The sequence below is a fragment of the Zea mays genome, chromosome 2 (assembly GCF_902167145.1).
Source record: "Zea mays cultivar B73 chromosome 2, Zm-B73-REFERENCE-NAM-5.0, whole genome shotgun sequence".
NCBI classification, from domain to species: Eukaryota; Viridiplantae; Streptophyta; class Magnoliopsida; order Poales; family Poaceae; genus Zea; species Zea mays.
The window spans coordinates 5,057,260-5,081,338 of NC_050097.1; the positions used below are offsets into that span (position 1 = coordinate 5,057,260).

General features: G+C 42.3%; 4 protein-coding genes and 1 pseudogene across 7 annotated transcripts; 3 read left to right on the forward strand and 2 right to left on the reverse strand.

The window, feature by feature from the left end:
• The first annotated feature begins 248 nt into the window (after positions 1 to 248).
• On the forward strand, positions 249 to 11,090 carry LOC100382719 (STRUBBELIG-RECEPTOR protein pseudogene; annotated as a pseudogene). Its single transcript, NR_159455.1, has 17 exons — positions 249 to 464; positions 568 to 941; positions 3,295 to 3,368; positions 3,897 to 3,935; positions 4,052 to 4,433; positions 4,620 to 4,674; positions 5,362 to 5,500; positions 5,588 to 5,679; positions 7,258 to 7,362; positions 7,466 to 7,513; positions 7,848 to 7,919; positions 8,124 to 8,189; positions 8,261 to 8,332; positions 8,423 to 8,541; positions 9,389 to 9,459; positions 10,485 to 10,619; positions 10,700 to 11,090. The product of NR_159455.1 is annotated as an STRUBBELIG-RECEPTOR protein pseudogene (transcript).
• On the reverse strand, positions 4,737 to 5,355 carry LOC118476275 (uncharacterized). The gene has a single exon (XM_035965148.1). It carries the CDS (start codon positions 5,168 to 5,170, stop codon positions 4,826 to 4,828), a length of 345 nt encoding a protein of 114 aa, XP_035821041.1. The 5' UTR covers positions 5,171 to 5,355; the 3' UTR covers positions 4,737 to 4,825.
• Positions 11,091 to 13,025: 1,935 nt separating the features above from the next.
• Positions 13,026 to 14,982, forward strand: LOC100277987 (uncharacterized). Its single transcript, NM_001151414.2, has 5 exons — positions 13,026 to 13,309; positions 13,786 to 13,927; positions 14,013 to 14,114; positions 14,418 to 14,491; positions 14,658 to 14,982. The coding sequence occupies exons 1-5, from the start codon at positions 13,129 to 13,131 to the stop codon at positions 14,753 to 14,755; spliced, it is 597 nt and encodes a 198-aa protein (NP_001144886.2). The 5' UTR covers positions 13,026 to 13,128; the 3' UTR covers positions 14,756 to 14,982.
• On the reverse strand, positions 13,543 to 19,931 carry LOC100192579 (6,7-dimethyl-8-ribityllumazine synthase). 3 transcript variants are annotated; one of them, NM_001349961.1, is made up of 10 exons: positions 19,656 to 19,861; positions 18,679 to 18,865; positions 18,466 to 18,587; positions 17,802 to 17,897; positions 17,017 to 17,112; positions 16,454 to 16,532; positions 16,186 to 16,232; positions 15,662 to 15,721; positions 15,502 to 15,572; positions 13,543 to 13,807 (listed from the first exon to the last, which is right to left on the reverse strand). In NM_001349961.1, exons 2-9 carry the CDS (start codon positions 18,791 to 18,793, stop codon positions 15,534 to 15,536), a joined length of 654 nt encoding a protein of 217 aa, NP_001336890.1. In that variant the 5' UTR covers positions 18,794 to 18,865; positions 19,656 to 19,861; the 3' UTR covers positions 13,543 to 13,807; positions 15,502 to 15,533. The 3 variants fall into 3 exon arrangements, with proteins under 3 accessions (NP_001336890.1, XP_008667097.1, NP_001131266.1); XM_008668875.2 differs by lacking the exon at positions 13,543 to 13,807 and adding an exon at positions 14,459 to 14,519 and having other exon boundaries at positions 19,656 to 19,931; NM_001137794.1 differs by lacking the exon at positions 13,543 to 13,807 and having other exon boundaries at positions 15,287 to 15,572; positions 19,656 to 19,794.
• Positions 19,932 to 19,997: 66 nt separating this feature from the next.
• LOC109943937 (uncharacterized) lies at positions 19,998 to 23,989 on the forward strand. The gene is made up of 3 exons (XM_020548021.2): positions 19,998 to 20,444; positions 22,447 to 23,191; positions 23,273 to 23,989. Exons 1-3 carry the CDS (start codon positions 20,074 to 20,076, stop codon positions 23,894 to 23,896), a joined length of 1,740 nt encoding a protein of 579 aa, XP_020403610.1. The 5' UTR covers positions 19,998 to 20,073; the 3' UTR covers positions 23,897 to 23,989.
• Positions 23,990 to 24,079: the final 90 nt, after the last annotated feature.

Sequence of the window (24,079 nt, forward strand, 5' to 3'; positions counted from 1 at the left end):
TCTATCGATGGAAGTGCTGATGGTCCGCGGCCGCCCACGCAATCAACGCCATGGTGGATGGCAGGATCGGCTTGAGGTCGACGCGGGATTTGGACGAGGCGCTGTTGTGTTGGGAGCACAAACTCCCCATCTCCGCCACTACTGAAGCCCTTGTACCCCTAACCGACGCCGCTGCTGCTAGGGAGCTTCCACCCGCGCGCCTACAACGAGAGCTAGCAGCAGTAGCGGTCGTTATCTTGTCGCTCCTGCTCCGTTTGTTTACCCAAGTCCCAGCCTAGATGCCGCAGATGGATGTGCCCACTAATCAGATCCCCGCAGGCTGGTTCACTGAGCCGGCTTCCGAGCGGCCCATGGGCTTGCCCAGGACCGGCTCTTCCAGTCGCCTCAACGCGCAGGCGCCGGAGTTCGTGCCGCGGGGCCCGCCACCACCGACGCCGGCGGTTGTGCTGCCGCCTCCGCCGCAGGTGATCCGCATGTTCGCCACGCCTCCCCCGCCGCCGCGTGGGGGCTTCTTCTCCGTGCCGCCGCCCCGGCCGTTTGAGTACTATGCGCCTATGGTGAACGCAGCGGATTTGCTGCCAAGGAGCAACAGGCGCGGGAGCCGGAAGCGGAGATGCTCCCGCCCGCCGCGGTGAAGACGGAGCTGGTGTATCTGGGCAATTTGGTCGGTTGGCACGGGGTATGCATCAATAGGCACCGTCATCGCAGTAGGACGCGTGCGTGATCAAGCCTGGATGGGACGGTTTTGACACAGCACGTCCTGTGTGCGAGGATCTCGAACTGGGTCAGTTCGTGGTGATGTTCTTCTAGGATTCTTTCGTCATTTCTTTTACTGCATCGTTGAAACTGATCCAGGGTAGTGCGGCGGTGTTGGGGGTTGCGGCGGGCCTCGCCCTCATCGTCGGCTTCGTCCGCTGCGATACCTGTGAAGTTAACAATCTGTAAGTTAGACCATTATGCTTACTACTTTTGTGAAATTCCTGAATGTGTCTAGGCACTGGATCCTTTTGGTTTTCTGTTTTTTATTAAAAAAAGTTTACTGCAAGTTTGCAAAGAAGAATTTGACTGTATGGATGAAGAATGGCCACCACCAGCTCAGTCCTATTGTTATCTATTTTGGCTATCCTCTGGGTTTTTGTTGGTATAAAATTGGTCTGCTCAATCACATACATGGTTCAGTTTTTCAGTAATATCATGATTCAGTGTCAAGATTTAACATGGTTACCTAATAGTTGCCAATCAATCATCATGGTCACTAATTTAGCAACTGGGGCATGTCAATTACCTGAACTTGTGCTGAAGAAGAATATGCCAATTCGAATAAGTCTAATTTTTTCAATGTAGCTTTGTCATTCCACAAGTATCATAACCAACAATGCCCACCTCCATTTCTGTAGAGTTTGGGGCAGCAAACCCCAGTCCGAATGCATCACCATAAACATCATCAGATGTAGTTCATATATTCCGGTCAACAAGCAGTGCTCCCAACAGGTTTTGGCACGCAGGCCCCAAGTTAACAAAGGGTTTAGGCACACAGACGGCAGACCCCAAGTATGGCCATATCAGACTGCTACACCATCTTATACTAAAAAAAGGAAACCCATATAAAGCACCTCTGAGAACTGTAATACTGCCGGCACAGACGCTAAGGTCGTCCACTGTTTCGTCAGATTAGCATGATTATAACCACATGATCTTACTAACTTAAAAACATGAACACACTAAGGGCTCCTTTTTTGGTAGGAATCGTTCTTGGTAAGAATTTGCTACATAGATTACCCAAGCATTCATGGTAGTAATGGAATGAAAGTGTTAATATGAACTTTTATGACAAATTTAGCATTTTAAAATAGATATCTTTGTGAAAATAGATATCATTACAATTACCCCAGTTTCATCCTCCTCTTGTTGAGTTGAATTTGCAAACTGTTTTGTCAAGGTACGTACATTTTCAGTTTTCAAACGTACAAGGTTTCATCCATCTGTTTTTAGTATAATTTTCAATTTTCAGTTTAGTTGAATTTACAAACTGAGAAGTGTTTTGTTTCATTAGGTAACCATAGATTAATAGTCACTGTGTATAATCTGAAAAGAATTTACAAAGCACCGATGTAATGTTGTTACTGTGCATGTTAATACTGAAATTGTGGTAAGACGCCAACTAGGAGAATGAGCTGGAGCTGCCATGTTTCAGTTAATGTAATAAAGCTACTTAGTTTTGTATGTACCAATTTTGTCCTTAAAGTTGGAATTAATAACCCTAGCGTTCACCTCATTCAGTCGTCTCTCAGTCTTTAGTAGTTTCAGAGTTCAGTTCTGAACAGGATTTATGGTTGCTGAGTTTAGGTGGCTCTAAAGCTGTTTGCTTTAACTATTTATGGATTATACGTTACTCCCTCCATTTCAAATCGCAAGCCGTTCCGGCTTTTCTAGGTGTGTAGCAAAAACTATCTGTCCTAAAAAAGCTAGAATGACTTACAATTTGCAATCCGAAGGAGTATTTAACGACACTATGACATTTATCTTGGTCTAGAGCAAATAAAGGTTTCAATTATCGGTTTTTGTGGTAGACAGCAATATTAGAATAATAGATGCGTGCTTAAGTTTTATTTATTTGTGAGGAACAACATCTCTCTCTCTCTACTGTAGCTGGAAGGTAATGGTTCTTTTCTTTCCTGATACTTGTTTTATTTATTTGTGAGGAACAGCATCTCTCTCTCTTTCTATTGTAGCTGGGAAGGTAATGGTTCTTTTCTTTCCTGATACTTGGGGCCTGTCTGGGAGAGCAGAGAGAAAGCCTACATCAATATGGTTCACTGGAACACACACCCTCAGTCTGCGTCTATGGCACAGTGCCACAAATTATTGGAGCTGGAGCTCTCCCAAATATTCTTTTAGCCACATCCCTAATCTAGAAACTCGGTGGATTCAAACGGTGTTTGGTTCAGCTTTCCAAACCAAAAGATTCAATGTCGAAAATCTAGAATTTTAACCAAACAATTACAACAGCAGATTTTAAAAAAATCTGTATATTAAGTAGGTGTAGGTGACTCACACTGTTTGATTATTTGCTGGACTCTGTACCATGGTTTGTAGTTTGTACTGCATCCGATGCAAGAAAGAATTGGAGCTGCAGCAGATTTTACATGTGCCTCCTTTTTTGTGCTGGAATTAGAGTTTAGTACTGGTACCTGGTACTCCTTTTTTGTGCTACTGCTCTGCTTCACCCATCAAAAATATAGTAGCTTGTATGACTGCACACCTGATGTTCGTGTTTTGTATGCCTTTTTACAGACGCTATTATCGATAGCAATCCAGCGCTGAAGTCAAGAAGTTACCTGGGCAAAAACAGTATACCCGATTCTAGGGTTAGCACCGTTACCCCTGCAACCATTTCCTTCTTCAAGGTTATGATTCTGAATCAACTATGTGCATCGTCATACTTAATTTTAGCTGTATTTCAACTTTCAACGGTATTTGGATTTAAGTTTGAGCTTGTATGTTTAGGTGTCATATCGTCTTCAAGGGTATGTTGTTTACACATATATTTACACATTTTGTTTGATCAACTATACCATGTGACCACATCGGATGTACATGAAAAGCAACTCAATCATCTTTAGTTAGTGTTTGGTTCAAAGTTCGAGCTTGCCATGGTGTACTAGCCCTGGAGTCCTGAACCCAGCTGCCACTCATGGTTTCAAAGGTTACTAGGCGTCCAGGCGAGAGCTTGGTGTACATAAGGAACTGATATTACATTTGGATAAGAGGAAGGAGATATCCTAATTCTAATGTGTTAACTGCTAGCAGTTCCTTATGTACTGTTATGCTTCAGGCCCCTCTATTAATTGCCTCATGTGGAAAGAGGGTGTGATGATCTTTTGTTGTTTTTGTAGTGAGAAGCTCAAAGAAGGGGAAGACATCTACATCTATCAGTAAGTGATCCAGTTTAGTAGATGAATCACCGCTATGGGTGTTTTTCTATTCTTGAATAGGCATGTGGTTCTATTGATGGTTGTTTGATGTTTGGTATATTGTGTTCTGATTGTAGGGGGTGACAAATCCTTTTGCTATGAAGATGACCACAGGGTTCTTGTTTGCGAGTTCATCCTCTAGAATGTATTGGGTTGTCGCCACGAAAAAACACACGAATACATAAATTCAAATAATTTCTGGTGCTGTGGAGTATTCATAATTGTGTGCTTTTGTTGAATCCTTCATGTACCATAATTCTTACTGCTTTCAAGCCCTTTTAGAATATGACTTTAGGATGTAGAAATTGGTGAAAGGAGACAAGAAATTATTCTCTAAACTACTATTTTTTATAGGCAAGGGAGGCTGGAAGCACCTTTTTTGCATGGGAGCTGCATGGAGAGAAATTATTGGCAGAAAACAAACTTAGACCAGATTCTTGAATGTGCCAAGGGAATAAGGTATTAATTGGGACTTTCTGTTTATACAATAAAAATATGATGTGTGACGCATGTTCTGCTCATCATGTTAGTTAAATGCTCATCATGTTTCTTAGGCTTTCATATTTATATCTACATCTGTGTGAAATTTTTGTACTACAAAAAGGTGCTAACTTGCCCCCAATTTTTTTTGGTGCCATGAACAAGCTTCGCTTGCTGCAATTCATGTGCTGCTTGGCGCCACAAAAGGAGTAGAGGTGTGGTGAGCATGCCTTCAATTACCAGCAATCTATTTAAACTAAATGTTCATTACTCGGTTTCAGGGGCGGATCTGCGGCTCGCGACCCAGTAAATACAGCTACAGGGAATGAGGGAAAAGGCCCAAGCGTCCAGCCCAGTCGCTCTCGCTCGCCCTACTCGTCCAGCCGGCAGCCGCTCGCCCAGCCGCTGCCTGCCCACCGGCCACCGCTCGCCCAGCCGGCAGCCGCTGCCTGCCCAGTGCCCACCGTCGCTCGCCCAGGCCCAGCCGCAGAGCCGCTGCCTGCCCGCCGTCGCTCGCCTAGCCGCTGCCGCTGCCGCCGCCGCTCGCCCAGTCTAGGTCCAGCCGCCGCCCCGCCCAGCCGCTCGCGGCTCGTCCAAGTGTCCTGCGCGCGGATCTGAGCAAGCGGTCGCTGTTGGGCAACTGCTAACACATATTTGCTAGATGTAAACTGTAAACTCTGACTCTGAGTTGAACTTTTGGTGCAAACATGTGCCATGTTGATTAGTGATTATATGGTGAACTGGAAGCTTTGTGCTGTCACATGCTCTTGTAATTGACTGCATTGAGTGTTAATTAGTGGTGTTTCTAATTTTTTTCTGTCTGTTGGTTTCATAACTGATAGCTCCATTTGAAGAGTTTTCTTTCGGTTTCCTTGAAAAATATATTAATACAAGTTTTTTTTTCCAGATTTGCTTGCTTTGCAGGGAGCGGGGTCATAGTCTGAAGAACTGTCCTGACAAAAGCGAGGGAAATTTGAAGAAATTTTGCTAGAACTGTGGTGAATCTGGACACTGTCTTTCCAAGTGCCCCAAGCTCATTGAGAATGGTAATCCTCACACACTCATTGTAGACATTCCGGGTGCTCTATGCCTGCTAGCCGTGTTATCATTGCTTATGTGGTTTCTACGTGCAGGGTTACAAATTTTGCAAGCTGCTTTATCTGCAATCAGCAAGGACATTTGAGCAAGAACTGCCCTGAAAACAAACATGACATCCCATCCAAAGGTATCATGATACTCATGCCTTCTCAATTCTCATGATACTGCGAATGGGCATGGCTTCGATTATGGGAAACAAATATGACATGTGCTCATGCCTAACATGAAGTGTTTTTGGTTAATTATCATTCTTTTTAGTTGCCTAAAATGGAGAAAAAAGAAGATTGTATTGTCTCTGCCACTCGTCACTGGGAAGTCAGCCCCCCCTTTAACTCATTTCTGGATCCGCCACTGCCCGGTTCCCTTGTTAGCTGTGTTGTACAAGTGTTTCAAACTGTACACAATGCTTATAAATTTTTTTGCTCCTTTCATTACTCGACTACTTTGTTACCACACTACACCAAAATCATACACTTCCTACGGTTTTTTAACTTCCTACAGCTTTTATAACAAACCGTAGGAAATAAATAACTTCCGAGAGGCAACTGGTAGCTCTAGGAAATAAACATAACTTCCTACGGTATTTTATAAAAGCTGTAGGAAGTTAGCTTTCACATGTTGACCCATATCTGCGGTCAAGCGAGCCGCTAACTTCCTAGAGGTGGTCGTAGGAAGTTAGCATGAGCAGCTAACTTCCTACGGACTCCTCTAGGAAGTTAGCTTTCAGTTGCTGATCTCGGGGTGCGATCAAACGAGCCGCTAACTTCCTACGGCCGCCTCTAGGAAGTTAGATTTCAGGTTTTGACCAGTCAAAGGAAAAACTAACTTCCTACGGCCTGCTCTAGGAAGTTAGATTTCAGCTTTTGACCAGTCAAACGAAAAGTTAACTTCCTACAACCTGCTCTAGGAAGTTAATTAACTTCCTAAAGTACAAGTACAACCTCTAGAAAGTTAAGTAACTTCCTACAGCTTTACTCTAGGAAATTATATTTTTTATCTTAAACCCCTACTCAATCTTATCCTCTTCTCATTCTTCTTTCTCCCTCCCGTGTCTTCCACCACGACCGAAGCCACGCGCCGCCGCACGCCTCCGCCGGCACGTCCCCCCCCCCCCCCCCCCCCCCCCCCCCCGCCCGCCCCCGCCGCTCCCGCCGTCTGTCCGCTTCTTCCGTCCGTCCGCTTCTCTCTCCCTCCCTCTCCCACCCCGCGAGACCGCCGGCGAATTTGTTGCAGTGCACTGAAGCCAACCGCTGCGGGACAGGAGGAGGAGGAGGAGCTGTTTCAACAATTATCCCTCGCGCGCCCAGGCCAGCCCCGCCCCCGCCCACTCTCCTGATGTGAGCAACGCCTTTCCTCCAGCGGCTGTCTGTTTAATTTGGGTCTACAGCTCTCCCCTCGTGGTCTTGTCTAGGGAATTCGCGGTTCAATTTGGACGGGCTCCTCCCTTTGTACTGTAACCGTGTGCTTGCTACTGTATCGTAGAAATCCCAGCGTCAATCATACTGCTGCGTGAGGTCTCTCGATGATGCCAGATAATGATGGTTGTTGTATGATGATGGTGGCGCATGGTTTGGATTGGGTAAAATTCATCTAGTTTGGATTGGACAAACAGTTTTATCCATTCAACACTGGCATGCTTTTGTTGGATCCTTTTTTATTTATCCATTAATTTAGTTTAAATAAATTGTTTTTTTGTTTATACAAGCTCCATCTTGGCGCCAACAGTGGTTCACATAGGTTTGCTCTTGAGAATTAAGTTGTTAATGAAGCTACTTTCCGTTGCCCTGATGAGCTAGGATGGAAACCACAGGTCGCTATGACTTCACCTTGGCTATACACAAGCATGTTCATTCATTATAATTATCTTCGTGATTTCTTTACATTCAATCATTCATTTTCTTTTTACATTCCAGAGGACACCTATCATATCATCAGATGGAAGCATCTTACACGCAAGACAGGTACATTTTAACAATTACTACTAATTCCAAAAAAATCATTATGAGAATATCTAAGCATCTCACTTGGAAAAATAATAGTTCATCTAACTTACTATCCTACATATTCTCTGTTCATCTAACTTACTATCGTACATTGTGTTGTTCTGCTCCTGTAAGTTAGTATTAAATGTTGTTCAACATAATTTTGTAACTGAAATTTTCATAGCTTTTCAACCAAAATTGTCCTTAATAGTATTAAATGTGGACTTTATCGTTTTCATTTTTCTGTTTACAATCACGGCTATATGAATTTACCTGTTAACTGAAGTATTCTGTCTCTTTCCACGCTTTGCAGCAAGCTTTCTGGTATGGAGCTGAATGGTACTCTGGATTATCAATTGTTAAGTCTACAGGCTCTGAAAACAATGTACGAGCTAACACTTTTTTTTCGTGAACATGCAACTTGCATGTGTTTCATTAATAGGGTAGCGAAGTTTACAAGGATTTGATATAAAATCAACAAGGTGTCCGCGATTAGACAACGAACAATATGAGCTAACAATTGGTACTATAGTTCTTCAATTATGTGTGTCCTTTTCATAATTAATATCTTTTGTTTCTAAACATGCAGGGACTTAAGCAACAACCACTTGCATGATTCAATCCCTTACCAGTTGCCATCAAACCTTACCTATCTGTAATGTCTCCCAACCTGTACATATTATTGATGCTATTCGATTTTTGAAATTTGATTCAAAGCGAATACAGGAATCTGGCAAAAAATAACTTCTCTGGTAATCTTCCATACTCTATATCCAACTTGGTTTCACTTGAGTACCTGTAAGTTTCTGTCCACTGCAAAGATGTAATTCTTTCTGTGATGATCTTTTTAGTTAAAACAATCTAACTGCAAGGAACCATTGGGTGCAGCAATCTCAGCCACAACTCGTTATTTCAGAAAATTGGTGAATTTTCTTTCAGAATTGTATATTGTGTAAGGCCTACTGTATATTTCAGAAAATTGGAAGCCTCAATTCACTTTCAGAACTGTAAGGCCTACTTAATCGTTGTTTTCGTATGCAAACTTGACTTGAATATTGTGTTGTTGAAATTATTAATCATGCACAAACCATTTCAGTATTGAATGCCCTTTTCATTAGAAATTAAGTATAATTTTGAGCACAAATACAATTCAAAATATAACATTACCACCAATAAAATTATAACATATTTATTTTGGTCACAAATGTAAGGCCATCTACGTCTGTCCTAAGTCAAAAAAAGTTAACTCTGATTAACAATATATTATATGAAACTCAAGCTTATTATATTATAAAATCAATTTTCTTTGCAGATACACCAGAACACTTTTTTAACATAGGAACGCTTATTTTACTAAGAGGACAAGCATATTATAAACCTAGTTTTTATAATTAATCTGGTAAGAAAATATTTTGCTGTAACTCTATATAATTTTTTGGATAAATAATAGTGCAAAGTTAAACTAATTTGACTTAGGACAAAGCTAGTTGGACTTCAATTTTCGATCATAGCAGGTATCTGTAGAATCTAATAAAGAGATTTTTCAAGAAAATCTACTGATACCATTTTCATGTGGCCAATCTAACAATCATATATAGACATTATTGGTTCAAATTAAAATAATTTGACTCATGGATCCTAGTTTTTTTTATTTTGACTCGAAAGAGAATCCATTTATAATACATAGAGCTTTCAGATACTATCTGACTTTTTAACCTTTTAAAGAAAGGCATTCAAAATTGCTTTGAGCTATCCAAGCGAGGATGACACTAATTTTATTAGTGTTAGTATAGTATATGAGTAGCTGCTCCTAAACCCTATGAATTCATATTGTGATAATTAAAATCCTTACAGAGACGTATCTTTCAACAACCTCACGGGAATCTTCCTTTCTCAATGGGCGCTCTGTCGAAGCTTTCTACCCTGTAAGTATTCATGGTTCTGATAGCTCTCTTCTTGACTGGTATGCAGTTATATGCAAAACAATCAACTATCAGGCACATTTGATGTCCTTAGCAACATTAGCCTTGCGACACTGTAAGTAGCTTCCCATGTATCGATAAGATTGCTAATTTTCCTTTTATGTTGTGCTATATAGTTGTTGATATATTTGTTATGTTGTGGAATATGGTGTAAAATAAAAATAAATAGCATTTGTAATGCTACTCAAATTAACTTCCTAGAGGCTTATTAAGCCGTAGGAAGTTAGCCAGCAAACTTTCTAGGGGCTACAGTAAGCCGTAGGAAGTTATCCAGCTAACTTCCTAAAGGCTACAGTAAGCCGTAGGAAGTTAGCTAGCTGACGGCGCTGACGGCGTGAAGCTACTAACTTCCGAGAATCTACTAACTTCCGAGAGGCTTAGCAAGCCGTAGAAAGTTAGCTAACTTCCTAGAGCCCTCTAGGAAGTTAAGCTAACTTCCGACAAAAAATTTTCGAGAGCCAAACTTCCGACGGGATGGCTTAACTTCCGAGAGTTTCGCTAACTTCCTAGAGTTTAGGCCTAACTTCCTAGGGTTTAGGCTCTAGGAAGTTTACTATTTTGGTGTAGTGCCAGCAATCTAGATGTTTCAACTATATACCTAATCATTGACCATTTCTAAATGAATGCACTTGCTAGAAAATTATTTGTTCCTCGTGTTTTTCTTCTCATCCTGCCTATTGGAATCTCGCAGCTGATCACTCTTAAAAAACTAACGGGTCCTGGTGTGAGTGGCAGAACTATTGGATAGGATCGCCCTGAGGGCACTCAACATCACCACTGTTGTACAAAAGTAGGCCAATTGACATATACACTTTGTTCATTTATGTTGGTCGATTCTACCCAGTTTAAAGAGAGACTAAAATGTGGGCGTTGTTGCTTGTGTCCATCCATGCCACAAGCTGTAATATTTTCTTCTAATAAGCTTTTATACATTACCTCTCTTGTTGACTGGTTGACCATTTGTGCAGAGGCAACCCTTTCCAGTAGGGTCGCGCCCCTCTGGTAAGAGGGTCGCTGTTAAGTTGCCTGATTAATCCATTCTTTCACTGTGTCTGCATGTTGCAGTAGATGCCAGCAGATCATGAAGCGCCCAAATGGTGCTGGTACAGATACAAAATATGCTCCTGCACAAGATATATATATATATACATATTCACGTGAGTTTGTTCTTTCTTACATCCAGAGCTACAGTACTATCAGAAGCTGAATAGATTGCTGCTGGAATTAGAGCAAAGGAGTGGAGGAGTTTCTGAAGAGAGCAGACCTGCAAAATAACCGTCGTCATGTCAGTGACATGGCCGCTCAACTTCTTCCTCTTACTGCATTGTATCTGAACTGCGTCGACCTACCAACTACATCACTGCACCGACTGCTATACTGCATCAACCAACCGAACGGCTATATGAAACGACACAATGTCAGCCGTCAGATATGAATATTAACTTCATAAAAGTAATTGTAACTTGTGTAGGCTGGTTATAGCTTGTGATTTCACATTTCATTTGTTAGCGGCCAAGATTTATTTCTGTTAGTTTATGACCACCACTCAGGAAAGTTGATTGATTCTCCATTCCAATCTTTGTTAGACCTGCAAGTTGTTTGCTAACAGTGATCCTTCAGAGAAATGGGGACATGGGAACAAACAGAACCAGAATGACTAAAGAAACAATGGTTGCTTGAGGAGGAATCGATCGAAAGTACTACCACATTCTGATATGAGTACCCAACTTTAAATTAATCAATCTACCGTAAGTCACAACTTTTGGAAAAAAATTTCTTCCTAGCTGATAACCATTTTTATGTCACATTCCAGATGAACCACCTCCCGAGTTCCAGTTACTTACTCTTATCGGGATGGGACTGGACACCAATGAAGAATTCCTAATGGCTATGCAACAACAGCTTGTCCATGAAATTCGTGAAGTATGGACAACTTCAGTTGAGCATCTACTTTATATCAAGGAAGACCTTATCATCCCTCATGGATGTGTTCATTCTCTTGTAATCTACGAAGTTCTGTTAAAGTTAGTTGAACCATTTTCTGATTCTATGTTCTCTCTACTATTTGACAACAACACATCTTTTATGAATTAATTATTAAACAAAACGGGGCGCAAGACTGATTGGTAATTCATATATTCTTTTGTGATGCGAATATATTCTGGTAAAGACATGTTATCGTGGAGGTGGTTCACATATAATTCTATTTAAATTTTCTTCGTACCACCTTCTTAGCAATTTTATCTTTTTTATGATTTTTATTACATATAACATAATTGGCAAAACAGTATTATGTATGATTACCATTAGCTATCTCTTTCTACAAGTTATGGCCATGTGGGGGAATTTGTAGTAGTGAAATAGCTAAATTAAAATAGCCCACAAATAGATTATGAAACATTTTCTCATAACAATATAACACATATTTTGTATATAAGTTATCGTGATATTATATGTTCCCGTTGCAACAATGCACTGTCAATATTGTATGAGTCTTTGAGTGTAGTAGCAAAAGTCTTGGCACATCATTGTTTTAATTATTATGATCTGAACAACCCATTTTATATATGGAGCTCGTGGCAATGGCAGCCCCACAACACGACGATGGAGGCTCGCGTTTCTCTGCAACAATGCATTGTTCCCCATGAGGGCTCCTGTCACTATTACATTCACACCGTCCGTCGTTAAAACCTTGAGCAATTGGAGTCTCGTTAATTTGTGTTCCGTCGCAACGCACGGGCACATGCCTAGTTTCTTAATGAAATAGGGGGCTTAACCCTCCGTCAAAAAAATATAATGTAAAAATTCCTTCTAACAGCCTTGTAATCTAATTTAGTCTCGTTTAATCTCAGATTCTGGCTTCTCCCTTGACCGTGGCTACAGTACAGTGAACGACTTAACGCGGTGACCACTGACCAGCAGTATCGCGTGCTCGAGTGCGCCATTACAGCGTTGTCATGCAGCCATCGCCGCCGGTCGCTGTCAGCCCTCGCTTACGGCGGTGCGCCACTTTGCTTTGCCGCGGCGCAAAGGCAAGTTCGAGAGAGAGGCGTCGCGGCAGTACGGTGAGACGACGGACGCGCGCTCATGAGTCATCATCGATCGGCAGGCCAGGGACACGTACGTCGTCCGTCGTTCGTGCCGGATGGACATGCGTCGGTCTCATTCCCATCCGCTGCACTTGACGTGCGCTAGCAAAAAACCAACCGCACCGCACTGGAGCTGGGCCTTGCCGGTTACCGCACGGAGGAGCACTCTACAGCGCGATGGCAACGCAGAACGCTGACCAGTGACCAGTGCAGCGTGCGGTACGTCCTCAAGATTCTCATTCAAGGAGGCGCCGATGGACGCAGGTCGTACTGCGCGATCGAGGGACCGGGCCGGGCGTGATACAGTCTGTGTATGACTACTGAGACGCTGCACACTGCACTGCACGGGGCGGCTGGGCCGGCCAATCCGCATCTGCGATTGTCCAACGTCACGGCCCGCGCCCGCGCCAGTCCGCATTCGCCGCAAACGGACGCACGCATCCCCGCTCCCCCCGCCCCTTCTCGTCGCCACGAGTGTGTGCTAGGGTTCCGGCGTCCGGCGCGGGCGGTGGCGGCCATTCCGATGGAGGCGGATACGGGGTGTCGGTTGGAGGTGGACGACGTCCTCTCCTTCGCCGACGACCTCGTCGTAGTGCTCCGCCGCAGCGACGACGCCGACGCCAACGCGCAGGTGATCGCGGGCGCGGGGTTGCTGCGGACCGCCTGCCGCTCCGAGTCCGACCACCTCCACCTGCAGCTGAAAGGTCTGCTCCACTCCACTCCTCTCCTGCTCTGCTCTCACTTGCTTCCCGTTGTCCCGTGCCCTTCTTCTTCGCCTCTCGTGAAGTCGAGACGCGTATCTGGTGGTCCAGCCGTCCAGTAGCTTTAAAAAAAGTTCTCATGCTAAGAAAATCGTTGCACCATTTCCGTTTCCTATTCACATCCCAAAATCCATAAATTTTGGAGTGTGTCATCCAACAACCTGGATGTTTGCTGCCTCTGAAATCACGCATTCTTCTCTGAATTCATGTAATCGTGATGTATGTTCCTTGTTTGCAGTGATAGCGGGCACATGTATCTTAGAATGAGTGCAGCGTCAACGCTTAAGATCGCATAACTAATAAGGACAACGTTAACAATAAGCAGTTCGATAGAACCGGAAAACTTACTGTCCAACAATAAACTTCAGAAATAGAACATTGTGGCCATCTTAATTTCATGATCTTGCCTTTGACATCAGATTATCAGCAAAAAATATGCTCCTGCAAGGACAAGACAGACAAAGCAAAAGCTGAAACGATTGCTGCTGATGAACTGAGTGTACTGCAAAATAAAATGGAAGAAAATCTTCAGGAAGATAAACAACTTCGTGAAGAATTGAGATAAGTTGTTGCTCTAGCATTGGTATTGCCTGAAAAGTTGCATGTTAGAACTAATATTTTGAGTTATATGCTATGATGTCAACACAGCTACACATAATGACCTTGAAAACCTAGACCATCAAAGGGCTTCTATACAAGACAGGAAGAACGCTATCAAGAAGAAGGATGAAAACATGCGGAAAGCCACGTAAGTTGAGAATCATTCTTTATGTTCCTGACGTTCCCAGTACATTCAGCTTGCATAACTGTACTCATTTTGAAAACCGGCTAGATGTTCGAATTGTATGGATACTGTATCCCATGAAAGCTAGCTATATTAGTGCTATAATATAGCTATATTGTATGGATATTGTATTATCTTTTCCCCCCACTTTTAAATATTACAGCAACATTGTGGAAAACACTACTCAAAATCAATTGAATAGTACTTATTCGGATTTTGAATTGTGCCTCTTAGTTCAACATGACTCACTGACTGCATTTTATGCAGATATAAACTTTCCATGTGCGTGTCAGTTACAAATATCATACCAAATTTGGAAGATCGGGATAAGATCTCAAGCTGTATCCTTTCAGTTTATTACGGTTTTCCCTGTTCAGAGAAAAGGTTATGATCATGTTAAATCGAAAAGGCTATACTGCTTAGTTTTTGCACTTCATATCAGCTTTCAATAACATCTAACATCAACAAAAAGTCATGGCACTGCAGAAGTCCTTAGCTTTTAATCAGATACTGTCGACAAGAATGGGAAGAAGATACAGAAGTTCGAGTTTGAGAAGACGACGCCACCAGTTGAGATCTGTAACACGCTTTGGAAAACAATTTAGGGCGTGCAGATCGTTGTTACTGTCTGTTAACGAAGATTGTCAATTGTACTTGTATATATAGCTGACTAGCTGAGGATGGTGGACCTCTCATCTTCAATTGTGCTTGTTTATATAGCTGAGGATTGTCAATTGTGCTTGAATTTAGGGCGTGCAAACCGTCATTACTGTCTGTTGATTTTACAGTGTTTTGATTTCAGTCAGTATAAGATCGAAGATTTGCGCTTTGCAGCCCCTATGCATTTTCTTTGTTGGAGTAACCCTAGTATTGTTAGGATCTATTTAACCGTTGTTGTTCCCGATCGAGCTGAATTGGCTGTGCTTCGCTGGATCGCTATTGTAGGCCTAGACTGCTTGAATTGCCCCCACGGGCTGCTCGGCGATGGGGAAGGCTCCAGCACTGCTTCACAAGCTGCACGTCCTTGGCGACGGCCCCACTGCCCTAGCACACGCCGTGACAGTTGTGCTGGAGCAGCGACTGTGTTAGTATGTTAATTTCTCAGTTATCACGGAGTCAAGGGTGATCTCACAATTCATGAAGTGTGCAACCTTATTCATGACCATATTTTGTTCATGGTGACAATTATTCATTGTGCCAGGTTTACAAACATGTCTCGTTAGCTTTTCAAATCTCATAGAAAGAAAGCAACCAATCAGCACCGGACTAACAGAATTGAAAATAATTATACTAGCCGCGGCGGAAAAGCTCTATTAGCCAAAACTCTTGATAGGAAGAAATGATGTCTTGCCTCGTGTATAGAAACCAGAATACGCAAAAGCGTCAGCCTAAGTGATGCCGGAACAGAGAGGCCATCTCAATCTGCAGGGGAACTTGGGCTTGTCACATGCTAATGCATCTATGTTTGTTGAAAATTGAAATCAGGATTTCCGACTGGAAGGGTAACTTACGGCAGTAAGAGCAGCTTCAGCACCCTTGTTTCCAGCCTTGCCACCAGCGCGGTTTAGCGCCTGCAGTATTCGACGTAGCATTCTCAGCAGGATTTTGATAAGGAGCAAAACAGTGCACATGTTTTAAAAAGTAGCAAGATAATCAACAAAAGAAGTCACATTATTGACATGGGACTTTCTCATCACAAGGGAATACTCGTGTGAAACCTCTGGTTCGCTAATGTGGCCATTCTGTATTTAAAGATGTCACCACTTTACAGGTCGTGGAAATGTAATGATAGAGCCTGTAGCATGCACAAATAGTGGGCACTCCTCAAAGTAAGCTAGCATATGGCCTGGGAGTTGGGAACTAGAAGAAGAGCATTTTGGTCAGCAACAGAAAACACCCTTGGCTGTTTATGGGTTCCTACTAGTCAGAAACTAGAAATTATTCAACAAAAGGCATAAAATGAACATAACAGAGCTCAAACAGCAATTATTTTTTCAAAACAAAATTTTGAGCTACCCCATAAACAGATCAGTACCTGATCCATGTCTTCACAGGTTAGAACACCAAATACACAAGGAACACCTGTATCACCATTAAAAGCCAAATGTCTGATTATTAACTGAATTAACCATCATAAAGGAAAAAAAGGCCGAGCACACTGCAAAGTTTCACTTAATGTGGCAAAGTACTTTTATAGCAACAACTATACAGCTATCTCATATATACTTAGGATTACCCCAGATGAGACAGGAAGTTCTCTACAGCATGACACATATGAAGGGGAAGAACAGAAAACAACATACCAGCAGATAATCCAGCATTGAGTACACCTGATGCAGCTGAGTTTGCAACAGCATCATAGTGGGTTGTGTCACCTCTAATCTGCAAACCATTTTTTAGGAACACCTAAATTAAAAAGAACCAGATATAGAATATAGATAGACTCCACATTGGTAAACATGTGAAGAACGAGATATCCCCAGAAGCCATGCACTTTCAAAGATAGTTTCACAAGCACAAAACATATTGAAACAGTAAATGGCTTTCAAAGATAGTTTCACAAGATAGTTTTCAAAGATAGTTTCACAATATAGTTTCACAAGACGTTTTCAAAGATAGTTTCACAAGCACGTCTATTGATCTTCTTTATAATTCCTCTTGTGCACAGCTCATGGGGATGTAAAATGTAAAATGTGAGAGGATATATCCAAACCGTTATAGTATTAGGAAAATAACACTTAGGGTCAATACTCAATATTACTTCCTCAACATGCTAAACGAACATCAAATGAAAAGTAGAAAGTGATAAAAATTCAAATGTTTAATATGGAAATGATATGAATAATTAATCAAGTAATCAACTCACCACAGCTCCAATGCACAGAATTGCATCAAATTTCCCAGATTTCCCAAGCTTTTGTGCTGTTATAGGAACCTCAAAGCTTCCGGGAACACTAACAACCTAAAGAAGAATTTGAATCTGAGTAAAATTGTGTTTTCCAAAAGTTTCCGAAACATTTCAGAAGTGTATACAACTGTGTAGCTCATCACTAACGTTGTTTGAAGTCATGTTTGCAGATGAATAGTAAATTCTATATGGTGCAATTTTCAGTCTGCTTTTTGTAACATAGAATTTATATTGTAGCAGGCTAGCAGCTTTCCTATTCCAGTGCATATTATGCCATGGATTCTAAGACAACTTTGTTTAATAATTCAAGACATTTAATACTAGTGATCATCTAAAATTAAATATACAATGATACACGGAATCCATCAAACTAACATAAGAATAACTCAGAGACTATCTATAGTGGCAATAATCATTGAGGCTGGTAGCAAGGAAATAACTAAATATATTTATTGGTCCTGACAAACTACAATTCCAAATATTCTAGAATATTTATTACACACAATTAAATAAACAAAGGACAAGGCTTTAGAAGTTTTAAAAGTTAACCCAATCAAGTACATTATCCATCCAAAGATAGTTCTTTGTATGGCTCATGGGTCCTTAATAAAAAAAACATCAGGATGGAGCATAAGTATACAAGTATACTCAATAGGACTGCCAGTTTTTCAAAGTTGTGATAAAGCAATAAGGATCAACATTACTTGCGAACATCAGCCAATCAGAAGAGAGAAGATGCATACTGTTATATTTTCTTCTTTAACAGAGTATCGCTCGAAAGTTTCCAGGGCACCCTGTAGTAACAAATTTGTCACGACCTCGTTGAACCGTGCCACAACCTACAATTAAGGAACCATACAGTTATTGATTGTGCATTTTGAGGTAAAAAGGTGTGGAAATGCAGGAAAATGACTGTTGTTTTTTGGTCAAAGAAAAGCATATCGGTAAGCTGTATTTTTTGTTCACTAAGGTTCCATCGCCATTCCACCAATTCTGTAGCAAAATAAGGGCCCGTTTGGGAGTGAAGTAATTTTACAATTTCTAGGCAATACCATGGTTTTTTAGCAATACCGTAGTATCTCATGCCATAAGGTGCTTGGTTGCATTTCTGAAAACTATGTTTTCAAAACCATGGTATTCTAGATACTATGGTTTCTTTTTTGGAGTATTGAAAAGTCCATTCCAACCCAAAATTTTGATGGCATGGCTAGCTTTTGCCTAATACCATGGTTTACAATATTGTATCCAAACAATATTTCTCAAAACAATGGTATTTTTGGAGCTACCAAAACTACGGTATTGTCATGACAATTACAAAGTATAGTATTGTAAAACCGTGATTTTAAGAAACATTGTTGCCAAACAGATCCTAATAGGTGCTTCTCAATTAACTAGTGATCAACTCACCACCCCAAACCTGAGTCCCTCGTTAGTGGTCAAAGATCCCATCAACTTCTGGTGCCCCGCGGCTGCAACCACGTCAGAGCGCCTCAACAATCCAGTACATGAGTTCATTGCGGCTGACCATGCTGCACAAAGCAAAAACAAGCTGAATAAATTAAGACAAGTAGGGCAGTGATGGTTAAAGAATTGACAATTGAGGCAAGAATGGACGCATACGACGACAAGGGAAGGAGATGGCGGCAGGTGTACGCCTCAGGGGCAAGCTAGGCTGGACACATGGGGAGTTCGTAGCCACAGAGAATTTCACAGGAGCAGTTGCCATCGCCGGCATGTGTGTTCCGAGTCCGACAGCTACTCGACTGAACTACTGTGGTACAGGTGAACGTCAGCAATGTTTCCGAACCTGAGGAAAAACAAGATAGCCAGCAGGAGTCACATCTCACGGTGTGTGGCAGCTTGTCAGGTTGCACACGAGGTACTAAACTACTAATTGACCAAAATACCAAAAAAAAACTTCAAAACTTAAGAATTCATTTGGAAAACTGATTTAGTTTGTTATATTGTATGAAATTATTTCCTATAAAAGCTCCTGCATTCCTAATAGGAATTTATTTTGTGGTCGAGAGTTTCGGATACATTGTGCATTCGGTGTTGTTTTTGGATTTATGGCACTGAAATTTCAACCCATATTCTTATACAATTTTCACCTTCTTGCAATTTAATTGCTCCGGTGATCAATCATAGGTGTAGCTTTATGAAGCCATTTCATATAGACTCAGTTTAAGAAAATATAATTCTACACATTAGTCATTTCGAGGAAGATGATAAATTGCAAAACAAAATGCTTGCTTTGGTTTAAGTTTTCAAGGAACTTATGCAATAAGCCAAGACCCAAGCAGTAGACGCATGGTCCAAAACTCCAAATCAAAATGAACACAGCACAAACGCGAGAATCACCAACCAAAGGTAAGAGCACCATTTGCCCTGGATGCACGCAGAGAGAAAGAGAGAAGAGCTCGCTTCAGATTAAGTGTCTACATTAGGTATGTTGTGTTGTGATATACATAAGCCATCGACCATTCTTAGCGCTTTGATTGGAATCAGATCCGAATACAAATAGCCAAATAGATTTAAGTTAGGGTTTGGGTGCTCGGTTTCGTACAGCACCTAGGGACGAGAATGGATGGGCGTACCTGGTGGGTGCTCGTCGCCGGCGACGGGCCCAGCGAAGACCTGGGGGCGGCGGCGGCGGTCGCCCAATCGACGCCGAGAGAGAGAGAGAGAGAGAGAGAGCAGGAGCAGGAGCAGGAGCAGGAGCGGAGCGGCCCTGGCTCCCTGCCCTGTGGCTGTCGGTTTTTTTACTCTTTTCAGCAATAGCGGCCCATAGCTGGCTGAGCAAGCGGAGTGCGGACCCGCAGGTCAGAGTCTTAGCCCCCTGACACACCAGTCCCAAACCCCCACGGTATCGTGAGACTATCTCCAGCGCTCCCCCCTTCGCACCCCCTCCCCTATCACTGTGCACGCTATAGGGGGTACTGTTCACCCCTTACCGCCGCAGCGGTCGCCGCTATCCGCCTCCCCTCGCCGCCGCCCTCTTCTCTCTCACGCCAGATGCAGGGCGTCACTGTGCACTCCCCCTCCACTTCTTCGCGCGGAAGAATCCGCCCGCGGCACGGACCGGAAGCTTCGCGGTCGTCTTCTCTCCTGTTCGAGGCGACTGCGTTTCGGCGATTCGCGACGAGGCGACGGCGATTCGGGCGCGCTAGGGAGCCGGTCCGCGTCGGAGCTGTGGACGACGAAGCCGAGGTGGTCAGCAAGGTGCTCCGTTCAAGACCGAAGACGAAGAGGGCGCAAATCCGGCTCCCTCCAGTTTCGTCGCCACTGCTTGGTTGCTTTCACCGTCCGACCATCGACTCCAGCATCGGATCCCCAATCCAGCAGTTCGAATCGTCTTATTACCGCCCAAATCTTCGGATCTTGAGGTACGCCCTTGGACCCGTAATGATTATGTTACTCTTCCGCACATCTTTCAACATCTTTTTAATACGGCAATCCAGTTATCCTTTGAACCGTAAGATATTTCATCCGCAAACAACCGATGAATCCCCAGTTCACTCATTTCCGCGGATCTGGTCTGCCTATTAGGGTTTCACACTTCTAAGGTACTGACCCGGTTAATGTATTTCAAACTTGGTCCAACTAATTTTGGTTGTGCTTACAATTCGGGCGTCAGGTTTTTCACCTGCCATAAATTTGTAATCCCTAAACTACGAAGTTGCTTGCATACTGGCTTCAACTCTAGTCGTCTCCAATTAATTTAGGATGACCACTGTCCACAACAACAGGTCATTTTATAAAATGTAGTAGAGTGATAATAGTTGGGTGCCCAACAATGTGTTAATTCAACCAACTCAGTGTAATGTTCATTGTTTATTATGCGTTCCAAAACTCTCATTGACATAATCAGAGGGGGCATTACTTCTGAACTTAGTATGCCTCAAGTTCATTCATAGTGTGAGGTCTATGGGAACCCTCATTGTGTTGCTGTACTACCCCCCAATTTGTTTGTCACCCTTGTATACGAGTGGACGAAACTAAACAATTGTCCACCTTCATATAGTAGGTTTCTATATTCATACAACAACTTCTTTATTTCTGTTGTAGTATTGTGTATAACCCTAAATTAATTGTGTTGTAGTATTGTGCATATCTTCCCATTAACATTAAGTTTTCTTTTGCAAGATATGGTTTGAGCAGACAGTTATTTATTATGTTCATTATGTTTGTGCTTCCATGGAGTACATACCTTGTTTTTTGTATCCTACAATGTTTTGTTCAACCCTCGCATTAAAGCATTGTTTGTTTCTTACATGGAGTGCATTGTTTGTTATTTATTTCCTTAATTGTTTTATACAAGACTGACATCAAACATCTGTTAGTGCTGGACAATGAGTGCATTGCTTCTATTTCTAGTCCATGAGCACATGATACAACAATATATCGAACTTGTCAGATTTATGGTATTCCTAATTCCCATAAGTTGGCCTTACCTGTCATAACAATTCCAGTCTTATACTAATATAATTATGTTATGTTCCATGGTTGAATATGACTAGTACAATTGAAATCTTTACTTGTTGCATGCAACATCATTGATAAATATGTTGGCCTGGTCTGAATTCGTTCCGCCTGTTTGGTTCATAAGGAAATCGTAGTGTTTGTTCATTTATTATTCTTTGCAGCACAGTTACGAATGGCATCCTCGAAAGAAGACACCATGAAGTCTTTGGTTAAAGTACTTGTCGACTGTGCCGAGGATGCCACAAAATCCCTTCGTGGATTAGTAGATCATGCATTAGACCACATGCATGACGAAGAGATATTAGCTAGAACCCTCTTTGCCATGAAAGAAAAACTTGATTTGCTTCACCAAGATGCCTTAGAGGCAAAAGTCCAAGCTTTTCCTGAAATTGCTAAGTACGAGGGGGATGACATAAGTGTTCAACCGACATCTCCTTCGACCCCTCCAACAGATACTGAACCATCTGTCGACGAAGAGGAGTTCTACTGCCCGGATGTGAGTGACGAGTGGTACTTCAGCGACTCAGATAGGTCAACTCGTAATAGCTATTGGAATATTTATTAGTTGACTGTACTCGAGATGTACAAGCAGGATTTGCTTTTGAACAACCCACTAGTGGGGTTCTCGTAGTTGTCATGTTGTCGAACTAGTCGTGTCATGTATGTCTAATTCTCCATGCTACCTCGTCCGCTTAAGTTAGTATGATGTCCAGAACGTTGTCGTCTGCGAACTGTGATGACTCTTAAATGTTCTGATGCTAGTCCTTAATAAGTTGATGAAATTATGGTTCTATTATTTGAGTGTCTTTATATGCTTTGTCTTAAGTTTAACGTACCTCGATTTGTCGATTGGCTACAATGTGTTTCAAAAGACTAAATGTGTGCCATCTCCACATATCCTAGCATGGACCCTGCCAGCAATGCGACATCGTCGCAGGCGATGTCGAATCCGTCAAATGCCCAGCAATTTCCTCCACCACCACCCTTATGGCCAACAGGTTACATGCAGCAGAATCCAGTCGATTGCAACATGATGGGAAACATTAATTTTCCTAGTCCTGGTCAAGGTCCAACTACAATGTGGGCGCCAATTCAGGCAGGGAACACTAGTTCCCAATCAACCATGATCCCTGCTTCCCAATCTGCACTATATTGGAATCACTACATGAATTTTGTGAGGAACCCTCTTGGCTCGGTGGGAATGAGTCCATACACGGATTCATATCCACCTTCACTATCAAGTACACCGTTGCAGGGTTCTAATACTATACCACAAATGCCTGTAAACTTGGAGTCAGATGCTGAACACAGTGTTCAGGACATCAATAGTCCTGAGAAAAATGCACCTCCAGTTCAAAAACAAAAGAAATCTAAGGAACAAAACTTTACAGCCCCAGAAGACAGACTCCTTTGTACTACTTGGTTGCAAATAAGTAGTGACCCCATTGTGAATACTGGGCAAAGGAGGGAGGGTCTCTGGGCCAGAATTGAAAAAAGGTACAATGAACAAAGGGGGGAATTTCCTTGTCGACTTAACAGAGCACTCAGTAGCCGATGGGACAAGATAAGGGCTGATGTCAGTAAATTCTTTGGATACTACGCGAGAGTTCTACGAGAAAAACAAAGTGGTCTAAGTGATGACGATAAGGTACGACTAATGAAACGATGATTATATCAACTACATATGTCTCTGCTGCAACTAATTGTACAATGAATTCGAACTTTGCAGACATCGAAGGCAGCCACATTGTTCGCTCATGAGGAGGGCAAACCATTTCATTATATGCACTGCTGGCATCAACTGAAGGGGGAACCCAAATGGGAGAGCATATGTCAAGGACACTCTTTTAGAGGATTACATGCAAGATCAATACCTTCGTCGGGGTGTCCATCAGTGCAAACACCGGACACTGACAGTGGATCCGCTGGACTCTCAGGAAAAAGGCCCCGTGGCCGTGATTTCAGTAAAGCTGAGAGAAAGAAAGCTGGTTCATCTTCGTCCCCGGAGTACTTAAGCCGATTACAAGAAATTACTGAGAAACAAATACAGAGGTCCATTGAAAAGGGGGAAAAAAAAGAAAAGACCACTGAAGAAGATAGGGAGATACAAAAGAAGAGATTGGACTTGGAAGCCCAAAAGTTAAGCATAAGACAAAGGGAACTCAAACTAGAAGAACTCAAATCGGCAGAACAACGTTTGCAGATGCTGTTGTCGACAAACGAAGAAGATGTAGATCCTGAAGTTTGGGTTGTCATGAAGGAACAGAAAAAAAATTGCAGCAGTTCATATTTACTTTTGAGCAATGATGAAAGGTTATGTACGCTGTGCGCCTGTGCTATTCACACTTGTTGAGACAATTTTAGGTTACTTCGTTTACGAATTTGTAATATGCGGAACCGTATTTGTTTGGTCGAACCACTGTATCTTAAGTTGTTTGCTGTTGTATTAGACAATAATGAGCTTGGATGTCATAAATGTTTGAACAATATTATTGACAATCGAATGGTATGTTATAAATTGTTCAAGAAAACATGA